Source organism: Vigna unguiculata, chromosome 10 (genome assembly GCF_037176805.1).
Source record: "Vigna unguiculata cultivar grain cowpea cultivar isolate G323 ecotype 2 chromosome 10, ASM3717680v1, whole genome shotgun sequence".
Taxonomy (NCBI): Eukaryota; Viridiplantae; Streptophyta; class Magnoliopsida; order Fabales; family Fabaceae; genus Vigna; species Vigna unguiculata.
Window position 1 is genome coordinate 42,257,613 of NC_140801.1, and position 19,632 is coordinate 42,277,244.

General features: G+C 33.3%; 1 protein-coding gene across 1 annotated transcript; it reads right to left on the bottom strand.

Annotated features, from left to right (window-relative positions):
• Window positions 1-14,509: 14,509 nt before the first annotated feature.
• Window positions 14,510-19,405, bottom strand: LOC146883241 (uncharacterized). The gene is made up of 4 exons (XM_085667484.1): window positions 19,393-19,405; window positions 17,432-18,236; window positions 14,680-14,752; window positions 14,510-14,581 (listed from the first exon to the last, which is right to left on the bottom strand). The coding sequence occupies exons 1-4, from the start codon at window positions 19,403-19,405 to the stop codon at window positions 14,510-14,512; spliced, it is 963 nt and encodes a 320-aa protein (XP_085523610.1).
• Between the last annotated feature and the right edge of the window lie 227 nt (window positions 19,406-19,632).

Genomic DNA, 19,632 nt, shown 5'->3' on the forward strand with positions numbered 1-19,632 from the left:
CACTGAAGAAATCTACAAGGAAGGAAAAAATATATTATGTGTAAAATCGTTTCAGAGGCAGTGTAGAAGTGAAAAACGAATTTGGATAGACCGTATTTCGAAACCCGTAAAATCTTTAACCGGCTTTCGAAACCTGGTGAACAAATAGATTTGTAATTGTTTACCGACATTTGAAATCCGGTTAAGTGATATAACGAAATTCAAAATCCGTTTTCTTTGTATATCGACATTCTAAGCCCGGTTGAATTGTCTATCGACATTCGAAGCGCGGTTCCAAAATTCAAAATCAGCTTTTTTTTTAAACTGGTATTGGTAGTCCGTTTGATGATTTCAATTTTGTTATTTTTTTATTTGATTTGTTTATCAGATTTAATTTCAATTATTTTATAACTTATGTATTAATTATTTAATTTTAGATTATTTATATTTTATATAAGTACATTAAATAAAATTTTATTATTTTCAATTTTAAAGTTATTTTTGCTTTGTTAATTTTTAATTAATAATGATAAATTTTTATTTAAATATTTTTCTTTATAATATCTAGATTAATTATATTTAATTATTTTCAAGCTATTTTTATTTATTTGTTATTTGTTAACTTTTAATGTTTTTATTTATTTATTTGATTTTATTTATAGGATTTAATTTCAAATTTTTTATATTTATATATTAATTATTTAATTTTAGATTTTATATTAAATAAAATTATATATCGATAATGGAAAGTCCGGTTGGTAACTATTTTTTTATTTAAAGTTGATATTTGTACATTGGCATTCCAATTCCGTTAATTTAGTTTATTTATTTATTTTACATATAAGATTTAATTTCAATTTGATTAATATTAATCAGTTATTGTTTAATTGTTTTTATAATATATTTTATTAATATTTGTTATTTTTTTAATTCTGAACTTGAGTTTTTATGTATTTATTTTTATTATTTTTGTTTTAATTTATTACTTTTATTCATTTTATTACTTTATTTTTAATTTTATTTTTCATATATTTTTTAGTTATATATTTTATAGTTACTTTTATTTTGTTAATTTTTAATTAATAATGATAAATTTTTATTTAAAATATTTGCCTTTATAATATCTAGATTAATTATATTTAATTATTTTCAAGTTATTTTTACTGATTTATTATTTGTTAGCTTTTAATGTTTTTATTTATTTATTTGATTTTATTTATAAGATTTAATTTCAACTTTTTTATATTTATATATTAATTATTTAATTTTAGATTATTATTATTATTATTATATATAACTATATTAAATAAAATTATATATCGGCAATGGAACTTTGGTTGGTAAACTATTTTTTATTTAAAGTTGATATTTGTATATCAGCATTCTAATTTCGTAGTTGTTAGGACTTTGGCAAGTGTACCAAGTCGCACAAGTAATAATCGGTAAGACCGGGATATCATTTCCCAAGAGACTCGTGTAGATTAAATAATTGCATAATTAGTGACTAATTTAAACTAATGAATAAATCCATAAGTTGGGTTTTTGTATGCAAGAAATTAAATATTTCATAAACAAGTAAAATTGAACTTGGATATTTGAAGACTCTAGAAAATGATAAAGACTAGAAATGCAATGGATTGATATTGTTGGAGTTAGACTTCACCTACTTCACTCTCATGTAAATTAAATAAGAAAACTCTTCTCCATTAATTACTAATGTCAACCCACAAGTCTACTCAAACCCCAATCCCTTAGTTGAATGAGCCTATGTTTCTTTATTTAGAGACAATTCCTTGAGTCCCTAAATAAACAAACCCGCTTTACAAATTAGGGTTTAAGACAACTAATGGGTCAAGATCCATTCCTAGATACAAGTTCCATTAGGTATCTTGTTCCAATTCTAGGTTTCAAGAGATATTTTCCAATACCTAATGACCCAAATATCATGCAATGTATGATTAAAACAAAGCAAGCTTTAAATACATAAACAAAGATACTAGCAATCAATGGAAGAAGCATATATATATTCAAACCATTCAAAAATACATGAAAGTTCAGTGGCTACATCTAACCCCAACAAAAATGGATTTAGCTCTTCATTGTCATGCAGAGCTCAAGCTTACAAAATGGAAGTGGAAGAGGGAAGAGTTACAAAGAGGAAGAAAGGGTAGTTCCCACTAGCCTTAGCAGACCTCCAAGCGCTCCAAAACGTGTTGCTCAAGATCCAAAGTGTCCAAGATAAGTTTCCCTTTGCAAAAACATAAGAAAAAGGGCTAACTTGTCACATCAGCGAGACTGGCGCCTGGCGGAAGCTTCTCACCGCCAGGCACTAGCTGCAAAACAATGGCAAAACTTCCCATCTACCGCCCGACGGTGTCCAAGTCCCGCCATGCGGTTAGCAGCAGTGGCGCCTGGCGGTGATGGCCTCTTGCGCTTGGCGCTGCCTTTGTGTCGCTAGGCGCTTCCTGTTGACATTCTTGCACTTCTCCTTGCTGTTCCGGGTCACTCATTAGTCTGGATTTTTGGAACAAAGCTTCCCATCTACAAAAAGGACACAAAAATGGGGATTAGTGGTATATTTATATCAATGTAACCCAAAATGTATTTATTTACAAAAGTAAGGTAAAATTGAGAATTAAGTAGGTTAAAAGCTTTGGAAGAGATGATTTTGCTAATAAAATGTAGCTTGGATAATGGTAAAAATTAACATTATCAATAGTTTAGTTTTTTATTTATTTTATATATAGGATTTAATTTCAATTTGATTAATATTATTAAGTTATTTTAATTCCAATTTGGTAATATATATATATATATATATATATATATATATATATATATATATATATTAGTTATTATTATTTTTAATTTTATGTTATTCTTATATATTTTCATTTGTTTAATTGTTAAAATTTTTGTCAAAAGATATGGTTAGAACACGTGGAGCCTCCATACACTCACTTGGTACCTTTAGACAAGAAGAGGAAACACAAGCGAATAGTTTTGTACACAGGGTCTTGTTAGATGCAGACCTATGGGCTTCGAATGTCGGTAGACAATTTCATAACCGGGATTCGAATGTCGATACAAAGAAAATGGATTCCGAATTCCGTTAAATCACTTAACCAGACTTCAAATGCCGGTTCACATTTCAAATTCGTTTGGCACTGTTCACCGGGTTTCGAAAGCCGGTTAAAGATTTTACTAGGTTTTAAAATATGAAAGAACCCGTGATTTCACAGTATAGGCAGAGAGAATATTTTTTTTTAACTTTTATCGCTGAATAGTCAAAGGGTTCAGAGGAGTACTATAGAAAATTTAAATTTTTTTGGAGATGCAGTAGAACTCTTTGGAGGTGTAGGGAGAAGCCCCCTTTGTAGTGTTGTTTTGGGCCTTATTTTTGGCCCAATTGTTGCCTTGAGAAAGTATCTATTGAGAATCGAGTACCATTAAATTTTCCCATGATCCTTGTTGACCACTTTTATGTGTGTTGATCCTAAACATCTCTTTTCTTTCCTCTACTATGCTATTTTTGATTTCCAACTCTTTGGTCTTCTTTATTTTTGCCTCTTCCAATAATTGACTTGTACCATGTACCAATTTTGTTGACGTCATTCGTTGTTGAGAGTTTCTCAAATTTGCGACAATAATCATGTCCTTTGGTGACTCCACGGTGGCTTGTACTGTATTATCCTTCATATTTCAATCCTCTAATTTGAAGTTACTCGCACATGCAGACATTGATGCATGAATCCAAAGTTGTAATTGATGATATATCAAATTTGTTGTTTTTCACCAAGGATCTCCATCTACATTCATGAGATATATACGTTTAATGTTCTTCCTATATAAAGACTTGACAGAGCTCGCCATTAATCATAATCTTTGCAACACACAAACCCTTATCCTTGCATATTCAATATTCTCCATGTTCTCAGTAGCTTTGTCTGTTGATACAAATGCGTCAACTAAAGGCCCTATGTTTTCGAAGTAATCTATCCCCCTAGCTTGGGGTGTGTGTATGTGTGTGTTTGCATTTTCTGGCTATGAACTTCTTATTTCTACTTAATATGATTGTGAAAACAACAATCAACGAATGGGAGCATGGAAGCATGTACGTGAAATAGGCCATCCTCTTAATCTTATTCCTAAATCTTCTATTGATTTGGAGAAAAATTTGTTCAATCAAAGCAACCAAGAAAGTCTTTTTATAAATGCATGAAAGAGCAAACTAAGTTACTTGAATTGATACACAATGATGTATATCATAGTAATGATATTTTAACACATGGTGGTAAAAGGTATTTTATTACTTTTATTGATTATTTCTCTAAATATTGTTATGTGTATTTAATAAACTACAAACATGATTTTTTTTTAAAAATTCAAAATATATAAATCTGATATAGAAAATCAATTAGAAAGAAAAATTAAGAGTCTTTGTTCTGATAGAGGGGGTGAATATATGTCTTTAGAAATGAGTGATTTTTGTGAAACTCATGGTATTATTCATGAAATAACACCTCTATATAGTCCTCAATCTATTGGTGTAGGTGAAAGTAAAAATAGAACTTTGCTTGATATGGTAAATGTTATCCTTACAAGTTTCAGTTTGCCTAAAAATATGTTGGGTGAAGCTTTATTCTGCTTGTTATATTCTCAATCGAATTCCTTTTAAAGATTGTGATAAAACTTCTAATGAGTTATGGAAGAAAAGAGAACCTTTTTTAAAATATTTTAAACTGTGGGAATGTCTTGAAAAGGTTAATATACCACTTAATAAGAAAAAAATATAGGAATTAAAACATTTGATTGTGTTTTTATTGGTTACTCTTTACGTAGCACTACTTATTGATTTTTGGTTATTAATTCTGAAGTGAGTGAAAATTATACATATAATCCTGATCATTCTCATTGAATTGCATTAGAAAGGGCGTTTAAATATTTGAAAGGAACCATTGATTATATAATTCATTATACAAAATTTCCTATTGTTATTGAAGATTATAGTGATGCTAATTGGATTTATGATTCAGATGACACAAAGTTAACTATTGGTTATGTTTTTACTTTGGGTAGAGTTATAATATCATGAAAATCTGCTAAACAATCTATTATTTCACGATATACCATGGAAGCAGAGATTATTGCTTTAAATACTGATACTGATGAGGTAGAATTTCTTCAAAATTTCCTATATGATTTACCATTATTAAATAAGCCTATACCTCATACTTCAATGCATTATGATAGACTAGTTTCTTTATCTAAAGTTTCTAGTAAAAAATTAAATGAAAAAAAGAAAGCATCTAAGAGTGAGACACAAATATATTAGAAACTTAATTACTCATGGTATTGTTTCTCTTGACTTTGTGAGGTCAGAAAGCAATATTGTGGATCTACTTACCAAAGGGTTGATGCATCAACAAGTATTTGAGTCGTCGAGGAAAATATGACTGAAGCCCATAAATTAGTTGTAACTATGGACACCTATCTCCACATAAATGGTAGTTTTTAGGCACACTTTAAAAGGAAAAAGTGGGTTGGTAGAAAGGGTTTTGCAAACTGGAAAATATACCCAGAGAGAGAGCACGAAAATCTGAGATTTTGTGAGGTTTGAGTGAGACTTTTGGTACTGAATTGAGAGAAGGCTAAGGAGGCAATTGGTGTAGGGAGGAATCTTAATCATCAAAGCTTTAAGCGAAGGAAAACCACGTTAGAGGAGCTGTAAACGTTAATTCACTTTGTCTTTCGATAATATACCATGTAATGTATGAAACTAGATGCATACCTGTGAATTCTATCATTTTTCTGTATTTCTGGAAAATTTCCAGGAACCGCCTGGCGGGCTGTTCATCGCCACCAGGAGGTGCATGCAATTTTTGCCTTTTTTTTGGGTTACTGAAGTGAAATCGCCTGGCGGCACATTCCTGGCCGCTAGGCGACGTATGTGTTGTACACCATTCTGGGTTTTTCCTGTTGAACTGCCTAGCGGCGATGACTTTTCGCCAGGCGACACGGAGCTGAGGTTTGATTTTTGTCATTTTGGGGTGCTTTGACATGATTCTAATCGGTGCGAAGTCATGGGTTGGTGATTTAGAGATGATATAACGTCGTATTTTATTGAAAACCAGAATAAGTAATAGGTAAAATTGATGGAATAGTGTGAATATGATTTTAGGGTTATAATTTGGAGTTTTGGAAGAATCAATATTAATGGTGAATTGGGTATACTCACATTGTAGACAAAGATAGTTAAAGTTGGAATGTTGTGTCACGATTAAGTGTTTGAGGGTGAAAGCAATTATGGAACGCATAGAGAAGTGCTGGAGAATGAGAGAAGGATCTCATGGCTGCTGGGAATTCTGGGAATCTGCCCAAAATTGCTTCCACCACCTAGCGGCACGTAGCTTGCCGCTAGGCGCCATCTTAGAAGATTGAGTCTTTACGTGTTGCGGGTGTTGCTGACGACACTAGGTGAAGGGAGCCATGTTCATGCTACTGGAACAGTTGAAATGAGTAATGTGATGTAAGAACGAATGATAATAGGTAAGGGTTAAGGTTGATTTTTAAGTATTGGGAGGGGAAAGAAAATACTGGTATAGTTGAGTGAAAATCTCAGAGTGAGTGTGAAACCAGTGGTCCAAACCATTATGGTGTTAGTGGTCCTAGACGATGACTAGAGCTGAGTAAGATTATAAGAATAGCCAGAATTGCCAATTTGTAGGAAGTGTGTAAATTATGGGTAAGGCAGTTGTTAAGGTATGTATAAAGTGATGAAAATCTGGACAGTTAATCTGAGTAAATAATAGAGCTTAAAGTGGTAGGAGTTTACAGTGACCTATTGATTATTGGAATAGTTGAACTTATGCATGACTAATTCGATAAACTAGATTGATGGTATACAAAAGGGAAGTGAGGTGCTTACAACTTGGTAAGTTGTAATTGAGAATGGTTGTTGATAAAAGTGTATATACATGAAATAAAGAGGGTTCAACCATCTGAATGCATGATTATGCAAGACCATGTGAGGAACCTGAATAAAAGTCACGAAAACCAGTAAGAGTTTATTACTGGTGTGGCGCCTGGCGGTAGGGTCGCACTTGTCAGGCGATGGCAAGGAAACAGTGGGGTTCTGGAATTGGTGGCGCCTGGCGGAGGGGAGGGACCCGCCAGGCGATGGCGACGAAATCAATGGTCTCCTGGAGCACGTCCACCTGGCGATGTGGGCTGTCCCGTCGGGCGGTGGTTAATGAATTTGCGATTCTGAGGCGTTTGGCGCTTGGCGGTACGTGTCCCCCGCCAGGCGGTCTGGAAGCGAATAGCGCCTAGCGGTACGTATCCCTCGCTAGGCAATTTGGTTGTTGTAAGTCCTGGTTTTTGGACTTTGTAGGGTGTTCTACAAGGCTTTTGGTGATTCTTTAAAGGTAAGATTGCTGGGTTCCCTGAGTTGAGCTCGGAACGTATCCCTTGAGTTGAGCTCGGGATAAGGGTTAAGCACGTACATTCCTCGAGTTGAGCTCGGAATGGCATCCCTTGAGTTGATCTCGGGATAGCGGATGAACACGAGGAACCCTTGAGTTGAGCTCGGGTTGGCGAGTGTTGCCGGTGTGAGTGTGCTGGTTGTGGCCAGTACGGATGGGTCTAGATAGATTGCCCTCCTCAGTAGAACGCTGACGAGTTTGGTAGTCTTGGGACATTACGGACTATGTTCGTATTTGGGAACTCCACCTGGCGTTACGGTGTATGATCCGTGGCATTGGTTCCCGCACGTGCTTTGTTGGTTGTGGTCGATAGGTTTGGCAGCAAATTATCTTTGGGTAATCACTAGAAGAGGTAGAACACGAATTGTCTGGTTGTGGCCAGACGATAGAGAATAAAGAAAGAGATCGTATATTGGTTCATTGCAGATAATATAGTTATATGGTTGGTTCTATATTTATTATTATGATGTATGTTGATTTCATAAGCTCACCCTATCTGCTTGTGTTTGGCGATGATCGTGTACGCGGTACACGTGAGTAGAGGATGTTGTTGCAGGTAGTGCCGGTGACACTTAGATATAGAGCGGGAGATAGCATAGGAGACTTTTTATGGCTTTATGTTATTTGTATTTTGAAATAAAATGTAAAAGTCTATGAGACCGTTCTGGATTATTCAGTTTTTGTAATCTTGGATTTGAAATTAAATATTGAAATTAAAAAAGTTTAAATATCCCGCGCTTTAGGGAAAAGAAGTTTATTCATAAATGCGATTTCTTTATGATATTATTTGTTTTATTTATTTAAATCAGTAATATCCTGACGGGATGTTACACCTATCCGTACTGGCCACAACCAGCACACTCACACCAGCAACACTCGCAAACCCGAGCCACAACTCAAGAGTTCCTCGTGTTCATCCGCTATCCCGAGCCACAACTCAGAGAATGCTACGTGCTTAACCCCTATCCTGAGCCCCAACTCAAGGGATACGTTCCAAGCCGCAACTCAAGGAACACCAGCAAGCCCACCTTTGAGATATCTTAGAAGCCTTATAGACCACGCATCATAATTCAAATACCAACCAATCCAATACAACATAATCGATTGCCTTGAAACACACAATTCCTCCATCCTTCGCTTAAGCTTGAAGCCTTCGCCTAAGCACCTAAGCCTACCTCGCTTAAGCTAGGTTACCTTGCCTGAGCGAGCCCTCGCACAAAACAAACCTCGAACTCTCTCTTGGGCGAGCCCTACTCGCCTGGGCGAGACCACCTTTTTCTCAGAATTCAAATCTTTCGCCTAGACGGTGAGTTAACAAAACATCACAACATTCCTCAAATTCTCGCTTAAGCGAGGGACTCTCGCCTGAGCGATACACTCTTTCGCCTAGAATAGGGCTTCGCGCCTGGGCGAGATGCCCAAGCAAAAACACCCAACACTCACGAGTTCTCGCTTAGGTGAGGCACACTCGCCTAAGCGAGATGGCCTGTCGCCCAAGACTAGAATCCTCCGCTTGAACGAGACGCTCTAGCAGAAATAATGTTCGAGTCTTTGCTAATCTTGCCTAGGCGAGCCTGGCTCGCTTGAGCGAGAATTGCAGACTCCTACATTGTTTACGCACGTAAGCATCAACAAACGTGCCCAAATCACACTTCAATTCATACCAATCATTTGAAACAATGCAACAAACATATAAACATAACTTAGACACTATATGGTCCCAAAAAATTCCAAGTTTGCACAATAAGAGCATATACAGTGCATACGCACATCATCCCTGGAGCACCAATGCCCTCTCTTTAATTCTCTCCCAACCAGCTCTCAATTGCCCAATCCTCACTATTCACTCAAAATGAGTTTTCAGCCCTGCCCCTTCTACTAGGGTTTTCTCCACCTTTTCATATTCATGCCACACTAATTTTTAGCAAAAATATAATTAAATTTGGTTCACCAAGGTTTGAACCCATGACCATACAAATGCCCAATTCAATGCACAACCACTCAACCATATTATGTTTCATGACAATTCCTATAGTTCTATAATTATGTTATCACTCAACATGATCATGCATGTTATTAAAAATTAATAAAAAATCAAACAACACATAATTAAAAGTCCTCCCACATAACCAAGTACCCTTAACCATTTGAGCTAATACTTCTCCAAATCATATCATTCAATATTTAATGTCATAAAGGCTCCCACTACCCACATTTATTAATTAGTTATTTATTTATTTATTTTTCACAGGTCTTACATAGGCCATTTCTAGAGAAAGGGGTGCTATAGGGACCTCTTGGGATGCTCTAGACTAAGAGAAGAAGTATGGCTCAAAAAAATTTGGCAGCATAACATTATCCTTCTCAAAGTCAAAAATACATGGGGGGACACCTTTATTTATAAAGTAAGGTGTCTCCAAAATGGTCCAAACCCTAAAATGTTAACATGCACCAAAACCATACAAATTCTATATTGGTGGAGGAGAGTTTGACATGTGGCAATCCTCACTCTCACAAAACAAAACACTCATGTATTGTCATGTGGAAAGCTACTTTATGAAAAGTTTTTCCAATAAGACAATGACACATGACCACTACCTTTGTAAGAGAACTCTCCATTAAAGAGCTTGCCATGTGGCACATGTGGGATGCTCTTCCTAAGCTAGCTTGATTAACATAATTAAACATCAAAGAGTTGCTTAAGTTAGGCGCATATATGATGCTCCCTACTTAAGCAAGATTGTTTTTTTTTAAAACCCTATACTACATGGCCCTTAATACAAGGCCTTCAAAGGAAAACATATACTACATGACCTTTAATACAAGGTCTAAAAATGCTCCATGATGGCTAAAGTGAAAAGGAGTTTAGCTTCACCTTGACTAGATGTTGCTAACTCTTCTTGAATTTGCTTAACCATGCTTCTTGTGATTGGACTCTTAGCTAAGGGTGTGCCATCAATTTTTGTGGAGCGGAGAGCCAAAAGAAAGAAAATTAGGGTAAATTGGTCAAGCCTCTGTAGAAGAAAGACATTGAAGGGTTGGATATAAAAGATATAGAAAAGTTCAATAAGGCTTTTTATAGGATAGAGGAAATGAAGAATGATGATTGTAAAAAATGGTTTATGGTATATCTGCAAAAAAATACCTGATTAATAACTAATTCTAAAAGTAAAAAGTTATTAATAATTATAGTGACCAATTTAAATACTAATTTATAAAATAAAAAAATATTGGTTACTAAAATAGTCAGTATTATGAATAAAAAATTATAACTAGTCTCTAAATTGATTTTTAAATTTTAGCTACTAAAACAAATTAATTACTAAATATTAACTACCAAGGTTTTTGCTACCTTAATTTCTAAATTAATCTTCAATTAATTAATAACTAATTTACTGACTTATTATAATATTTTGTTTCTAACATTAATTATTTTAATAATTAATAATATTTTATTTTAAAAATTAATATTTAAATTGATCATTGTCTAATCACTTTTAATTCTAAAATTAATTGTTAATAAGATATTTTTTTATAATAAATATATTGATTAGAGAGAAAGTTCATAAATGGATAAGAATAATTGAACAAAAGTCAACGCTTATTAAAATTAGCAGTGATATAGTGACACCGAAAAACGACAAATGACATCATCTGATATTATCAAATTATAATATTTTAATTATAATTGTATTATTTTTTTAATTTAAAATTATAATATATAACATTATATTATTGAAAGAGAATGCCAATGAATGTGCTTTTTAAAATAAAAAAGTGTCAAATTAGCCTTTTCTTTAAAAATTAGCATCAATTTCACGTCAAGCAAACAAGGAACGTTGATAACTAAGATGGTAGTATCAGCTTTTAGAGGCCGATGCTAATGTGATGTTAATTCAATAAATTGATATTTAATTAAAATAAGTTTAGTATCAGACAAGTTGTTTCTATTTTGATTTTATTTTAAAATTTATTTAATTTTTTTGTTAATCTAGTTTTCATATTAATTTAATTTCTATTGATTTTGCCAGTTAATAACAATAATTTAAGAAAACAATTGCTCGTACAACGTTTCCATCTTCAACAAAATAAAATATAAACAAAAAAAATAGAAAAATAAAAATGTACCGATGAGGAAAAAAAAGATATGGATGAACGAGATATGCGAATAAAAAGAGAAGAGCATACACGAAGAAGATGAATTAATGTGAATGAAAATTATGGCTGAAGGACATAGATGTGAATAAAAAAAATGAATGTAATGAGAGAAAAAAAATTTGAATAAGGAGATTTTTTTAAATATAGGCCTTTGCAATAAAATAATCTACCATCTCTCATCTCCTCTTATAAAAGTTATAGATTCATAACATAAATTGGTGTCAGTTTAGTATATGCTAATTTAAATAAATTTTAAAATGTATCATATAACACTAACTTAAATAAATAATACAATAAATAAAGTTAGTGTTAATTTAGTCAACGTTATCTTAAATAAATACAAATACTAAAATTAAATAAGATTAATTTCTAACGATCAATGTTAGTCTAATACTTTATACTTTTACTTATTACAAAAATGTTAAACAGACTGTATTATCTTTGGTCAAATTGAAGCTACTCCAACATTAACATATGTAATTATTTATAAAAAGGGTTAAAAATAGTTAGGATTCATTTGGAATTGGCTAAACTGACTTTATCAATACCTAAATTATTTAAAATTATTTTATATTCTTTTCAATTTTGTTTTAAAAGGCTAACCGTTATGGTTGTCTTAAAAATCTTGTAATTTGACCGGCACCAATATTTGGAAGCTAATTTGATTTTTTTTTTTTTTTTTGTAATATCTTCACTAAACTAATTAACTTAGTATTAGTAAATAAGAGATTTTCAACAAATATCTTCGCCCTAACAATATTGATATTCATATCAAGAATATAAAACATGAAAATTAAGTGAAATTGAGTAACAAATGACACAATAAATATAAATCTTGATTAGATAGACTTTTAATGATTCTGATATTATATTAAGATAGTATAATTTAAATTTAATTTAGTGCAATTCTACATCAACTATAAATAAAACCAAATAAAATTAAAGTATATAAATATGTATATAAATATCACTTTATATTGAGACTATGGAATGAGAATAAGTTAGGTTTAAATTTACTACCTTAAATCTAGGTAAGTTTAAGAATTTTCCAATCCTGGTGCAGCGTCGTGAATGAAGTTTCATCATTTAAGTCTTTGTTTAAGCAATAAGCTGCGAAATCATTACTCATTATACATCACACCATTCCTCCTTCATAAAAGAAGTAACTTTTATGTTACAGCTAGTAGTTGAAGACCTTAAAAGGTTTAGATTCCCCCAACCTAACAAATGTAAACCCATTAGCTTTGTATTCTCATCAAATAATATTAACTTCGTTTACTTTAATGAGTGCTGTGGCTATTCATATTGCTGGGAGTCAATGTACCCTCATAATATTTTTATATCATCACATAAAGCATGCAAGCATGCATATTCTTTTATGTAATCCTTTAATTAATAACTACTTTTATATTTGACCTAAAAAGAAGCAATGTATGGCAGATATATCAAGTAACTATTAGAACAAGATCCTGAAGGCTGTTGTCACTTTCTCACTTGTACCTGGTGAAGACAAAACCGACAAGATTAAAGAAAATTTTATTCATAGAAGCATCCCTGCACTTATGGTCTTTTTTTTTTTTGGTAAAAACATGGTCTAATATGGATCTAACCAGAAATTTTCATTGTTCAATACAGCAAAGAGAGAAGAAAAAACAGTGTAAGCATAAACAGAATATGATCCTAATATAGATTCTAACAATCAATCATAAACTCATAAACAATATCTCATACCCATAATCATGTTGTAAATAGTAAATGGAAGCGTACCTGAATTGGCCATAACGATAATATTAGAGCACTCTTATATGAGCAGTGATCTTCCTCCTGTAGAGCACCTTGATTTTCCTTTGGTTTTCTATCTTGATGGGGATAGAGGGAAAGGAACAGGAAAAGTACGTTATGACTCTGTGTGTGCTCTCAGAAGGGGACCACGACCATTTATAAACTGAATTACTTAAGTTTTAGTATTTCCAATTTGGTCCCTCATCAAATTAGAAATTACTAACTGGTCTCTACACAATATTTATTTTCATGACATAGCCTTTAGCCAAACCTTTAATTTAGTCAGATCACTTTATTATTTGACTTTATAAATAATGGCCCTAACACATTTAATTATGTATCATATATATGCATGACTCAAAATTACTAACAATCTCCCACTGGTCACAAATATATATGTCTTTACAACCTTATAAATGTGTTAGACTTTATGAGCTCAAAAATTGTCATTATATTACTCAAGCATACTCCAAAAGTCCCGTCCATTGATTATATTAGTATGTAGAACCAAACCAGTTTTTCATTGCATCAATCGCAACTAAAACCAACAATGATCACTAATCCTGACACAACCAAATGACATGGATTCATCATGAAATGTGTAGCATGAATATAAAAACTTTAACTTAATGAGATTAATATAAAAACTTAATGTACAAAGTGTAAAATTAAAACCACATATATAAATAACCAAATATGTCTGAAAGTTTAATGTATGCATACAAGAAATTAAACATAGAACATAAAACATATAAAAATGATTATCTCCCACTAAACCTTAGATTCCTCAAACTATAAAACACCCATGTGAGCAACATGCTTATGAAAGACCTTGGGTGGAAGTCCTTTAATTAGAGGATCTGCAATCATGGAGTTTGTCCCTAAATGTTCTATGGAAATCTGTCCACTCTGTACTCTTTCTTTAACAACTAGGAACTTAATGTCGATGTGCTTCGACTTAGTTGAGCTCCTATTGTTGTTGGAATACAATACAGCTGATTTATTGTCACAATATAACTTAAGTGGTCTTTCAATGCTTTCCACAATTTTCAGCCCTGTGACAAAATTTCTCAGCCATATCCCGTGATTAGATGCCTCACAGCATGCTACAAATTCTGCTGCCATGGTGGATGAAGCTGTAAGGATTTGTTTGACACTGCGCCAAGAAACCGCACCACCTGCCAACATAAAAATGTAACCTGAAGTAGATTTTAAGCTATCTTGACATCCTGCAAAATATGAGTCAGAAAACCCAGTGATCTCTAACTGGTCTGACCTTCTGTATGTGAGCATATAACCTCTTGTTCTCTTTAAATATCTCATGACCCTCTTTGCTGCTTTCCAATGGTCTATTCTTGGATTGCTTAAGTATCTGCCTAGAACCCCAACTATGTATGCTATGTCTGGACGCATACATACTTGGGCATACATCAAACTCCCTACAGCTGATGCATAAGGAATCTTCTGCATTTCCTCAATTTCACAATTTCCTTTTGGGCACTGATTGAGACTGAACTTGTCTCCTTTAACAATTGGAGTATCCCCGGATTTACATTCATACATGCTAAACCTTTTAAGAACTTTATCGATATAGCTCCTTTGTGATAATCCTAGAATACCCCGAGATCGATCTCGGTGTATCTGAATTCCTAATACAAAGGAGGCGTCACCAAGATCTTTCATTTTAAAATTCTTTGACAGAAATTTCTTAGTTTCGTGCAATATGCCTATATCATTAGTGGCAAGCAGAATGTCATCAACATACAAGATCAGGAAAATAAACTTGCTCCCCTTAAACTTGTGATACACACAATCATCAACAAGATTCATCTCGAAGCCAAATGAGAGAATTACTTGATGAAATCTGTGGTACCATTGACGGGATGCTTGTTTTAGTACATAAATGGATTTAGTCAATTTGCAAACATATTCTTTGGGTCTCCCGACACAAAATTTTCTGGTTGCACCATATAGATCGTCTCGTCAATGTCACCATTGAGAAACGCCGTTTTGACATCCATTTGATGAAGCTCCAAATCATAATGTGCAACAATAGCCATAATTGTCCAAAAAGAGTCTTTTGATGAAACTGGAGAAAAAGTCTATTTAAAGTCAATCCCTTCTTTTTGAGTAAATCCCTTAGCTACAAGACGAGCCTTATACCTCTCCACATTACCGTTAGAATCTCGTTTGGTCTTAAATAACCATTTATAACCAATGGGTTTCACACCTTCTGGTAATTGGACAAGTTCCCAAACCTTATTGTCTTGCATGGATTTATACTCTTCCCTCATTGCTTCAATCCATTTTTCTGAATTAGGATCCTGTATGGCTTGACGGACGGTGATTGGATCATCTTCCATCACACCATTGTTAGTATCTTCATTTTCTTGGAGAAATACAACATAATCATCTAAAATGGCACTTCTCCTTTCTCTCATGGATCTCCGCAAAGTTGCTAGCTCATGAAGCATAGATTGTTGAGGATCTTGAGTTTGTTCTTCATGAACAACCAAATCATCTTGAGTATGGGGTTCATCAGTAATGTTTTGTGGAGGTTCCGAACTTACTTCATCAAAAGTAATAGTTTGAATCGGTTCTGGAATTATTACCGATTCTTCCTCCAAAACAAATTTCCTAATCTGATTCTTCCCCCCAAACTCAATATCCTCAAAGATTGTAGCAGTCCCTGTCTCAAAATTTGTCTTTAATATGGGATCATAAAATTTATATCCCCTGGATCTCTCAGAATAACCAATAAAGTAACTACTTACTGTTCGGGAGTCCAATTTCTTTTCATTTGGCTTCTAAGGCCTTGCCTCAGCTGGACAACCCCACACATGTAAATGCTTTAGACTAGGCTTTCGCCCAATCCAAAGCTCATAAGGTGTTTTAGTAGCTGCTTTAGTTGGTACTCTGTTCAGAATATAAGCTGTCGTCTTTAGTGCCTCTTCCCAGAGTGACTCTGGTAAGGTGGAATGACAAATCATACTCCTTACCATATCCTTAAGAGTTCGGTTTCGTTTCTCAACTACACCATTCATACTAGGTGATCCCGGCATGCTGTACTGTGGGACAATTCCACACTCCTCTAGGTACCTAGAAAAAGGTCCTGGACGTTGTTCACCTGATTCATCATATCTGCCATAGTATTCACCACCACGGTCAGATCTAACAGACTTAATTCTTTTGTTGAGTTGATTTTCAACTTCAGCTTTAAAAGATTTGAACACATCCAAAGACTGTGACTTTTCATGAATAAGAAATAAGTATGCATATCTTGAGTAATCGTCTATGAATAATATAAAGTATTGTTGACCATTCCAAGAAGGTGTAGGAAATGGCCCACAAATATCCGTATGAATCAACTCTAAGACGTCTGAAGCTCTATATGCACCTAATCTCTTCGCTTTGGTCTGTTTGCCCTTAATGCATTCAACACAAACATCAAAGTTTGTGAAGTCAATGGACTCTAAGATTCCATTTGACACAAGTCGTTCAACTCTATTTTTAGAGATGTGACCTAAGCGCTTGTGCCATAATGCTCTTGATTGAGTATTGTCAATTTTACGCTTAGTACCATGAGATTCTGTATTGAGGGTTTCATTATAGGTGGTCACCGTATCAAGCAAATATAGATTATCATAAGCCAAAAGTGAACCAATTCCAACAATATTTGAATTAAAAGACAAACTAAATTCATTGTTTCCAAATGAACAAGAATAACTGGATTTGTCCAAATAAGAAACTGAAATTAAATTCCGTCTAAATGACGGCACAACAAAAGTGTCTTTCAAATCTAAATAAAAAAACCAGTACATAATAATAATCTAAAATGCCCAATAGCCTCCATCTCCACCGATTTTCCATCTCCAACATATATCCATCTTTCAGAATCAATTGGCTTCCGGTAGTTTAGGTAACCCTTCATAGAAACACTGATGTTATTAGTTGCACCTGAGTCTAACCACCAAGGGTTACTAGGTATTGACGCTAAATTGACCTCAGAACAGACCAAAGTAAGAAACATACCTTTCTTTGCACGCCAAGCATGATATTTGTCACATTTCTTCTTTACGTGTCCAGTCTTATTGCAAAAGAAACATTTGCTTTCCTGAGATCTTTTCTTTTGTTCTGGATCCTTAGCAGCTTCCTTCTTGGGATCCTCCGATCTCTTTCTTTTGCCCTTAGCCTTTGAGGTGCTTGCAAAATGAGCACTTTCTGTCTTGTCTTGCTTTTTTCTTTCCTCTTCTTGCACACAATATGAAATGAGCTCATTAAGAGACCATTTATCCTTTTGACAGTTATAAGATACTTTAAACTGATTAAACTGTGCAGGAAGAGAAATCAACACCAAATGAATGAGTAAGTCTTCTGAGATTTCAAGCTTTAGTGCCTTGAGTTTGAAGACAATATTAGACATGCTCATAATATATTCCCTGATATTTCCTTTGCCTTGATATTTCATGGAGATCAAGTTCTGAAGAAGAGTACTTGCCTCCGCCTTATCGCTTTTTGCAAAGCGCTTGTCAATCTCACCAAGGAATTCTTTGGCAATAGTAACGTCTTCAGAAACAGTGCCCCTAAACACCTCTGGGATGTCGCGCCTAATGATCATTATGCTCATGCGGTTTGAGCGATCCCACTTCTCATGATCCCTCCTCTCTTTAGGAGTACTCTTCGTCGTAGGAGTAAGGGGTTCCTCAGTCCTTAACGCAAGATCCAGATCCATGCAGCCAAGAATAATTTCAATATTCTCCTTCCAGTCCTTAAAATTTGTTCCATTGAGGATCTGAACAGAATTCACATTGGCAGATACAGAAGCAACTGAAGCTATATATATATAAATATATATATATATATATATATATATATATATATATATATATATATATATATATATATATATATATAAAACTAGAGGAATAACTTATTATGCTCACATAATAAAATAAATCATTATAAAAATATTCAAATAATGGTTTAACTCATCCCAAAACACCCAGTGCACCATTAATATCAAGTCTTTGGACAATAATATCAACTGCTAGAGGTATCTGGTTGTAATGATCAAACATTGGTAATAAAGCACGTCCAACAACAAACCAATCTTTGGATTAATTTATCATCGACAAAGCAAATCCTTATAATTATCACATGTTTATCATCACATGTGTCTATGCAATTCGGCCAAATATTAACCTTCCTTTGTGCCGATCAATACCCGCGTGAACGTACATAAACACCAACATTTAACATTTTTCATGAACTATCTACTCAAGAGATCACTTTGGTGACTTCTTGATTCAATTAATTCATTTAAAATATTAAACAAAACCAAAATTTGATTATATATTTATTCCAAAACCAAATATATTTATTTTATATATTAAACAACCAAAAATATATATAAAATAAATAAAATTATTTATATTCTAAAATATAAATCCTTATGTTCAAATGTCTTGAACCCAAAATTTAAAATTAATTAAAATAATTTACTTCAATTAGGGTTTTAAGAAACCCTAGGATTCTCAATTTGGAGTTTTTATTTATTCCAAAACCAAATATATTTGTTTTATATATTAAACAACCAAAATATATATATATAATAAATAAATAAAATTATTTATATTCCAAAATATAAATCCTTATGTTCAAATGTCTTGAACCCAAAATTCAAAATTAATTAAAAGAATTTACTTCAATTAGAGTTTTAAGAAACCTTAGGATTCTCAATTTGGGATTTTTCTCCCAAAAAACAAAATTGGGATTAAGGATTTTAGAATTAGGGATTTAGGGTTCTGAATAGAAATTAATTAAATTAATCAAAGACAAACATGAATCAAGTATGGGTGGCTCTGATACCACATGTAAGCATAAACAGAATATGATCCTAATATAGATCTTAACAATCAATCATAAACTCATAAACAATATCTCATACCCATACTGATAATCATGTTTTAAATAGTAAACGGAAGCTTACCTGAATTGGCCATAACGATAATATTAGAGCACTCCTATATGAGCAGTGATCTTCCTCCTATAGAGCACCTTGATTTCCCTTTGGTTTTCTCTCTTGATGGGGATAGAGGGAAAGGAACAGAAAAAGTACGTTATGACTCTGTGTGTGCTCTCAGAAGGGGACCACGACCATTTATAAACTGAATTACTTAAGTTTTAATATTTCTAATTTGGCCCCTCAACCAATTAGAAATTACTAACT

Excerpts from the sequence above, each read along its gene's own strand:
- LOC146883241 (XM_085667484.1), bottom strand. Across the intron at positions 14,753-17,431 it reads TGGCGTGCAAAGAAAGGTAT|ACCATTGGAAAGCAGCAAAG; the intron begins GTTTCTTACTTT and ends ATCCAAGAATAG. Across the intron at positions 14,582-14,679 it reads TATATGCTCACATACAGAAG|GTGGTGCGGTTTCTTGGCGC; the intron begins GTCAGACCAGTT and ends TTATGTTGGCAG.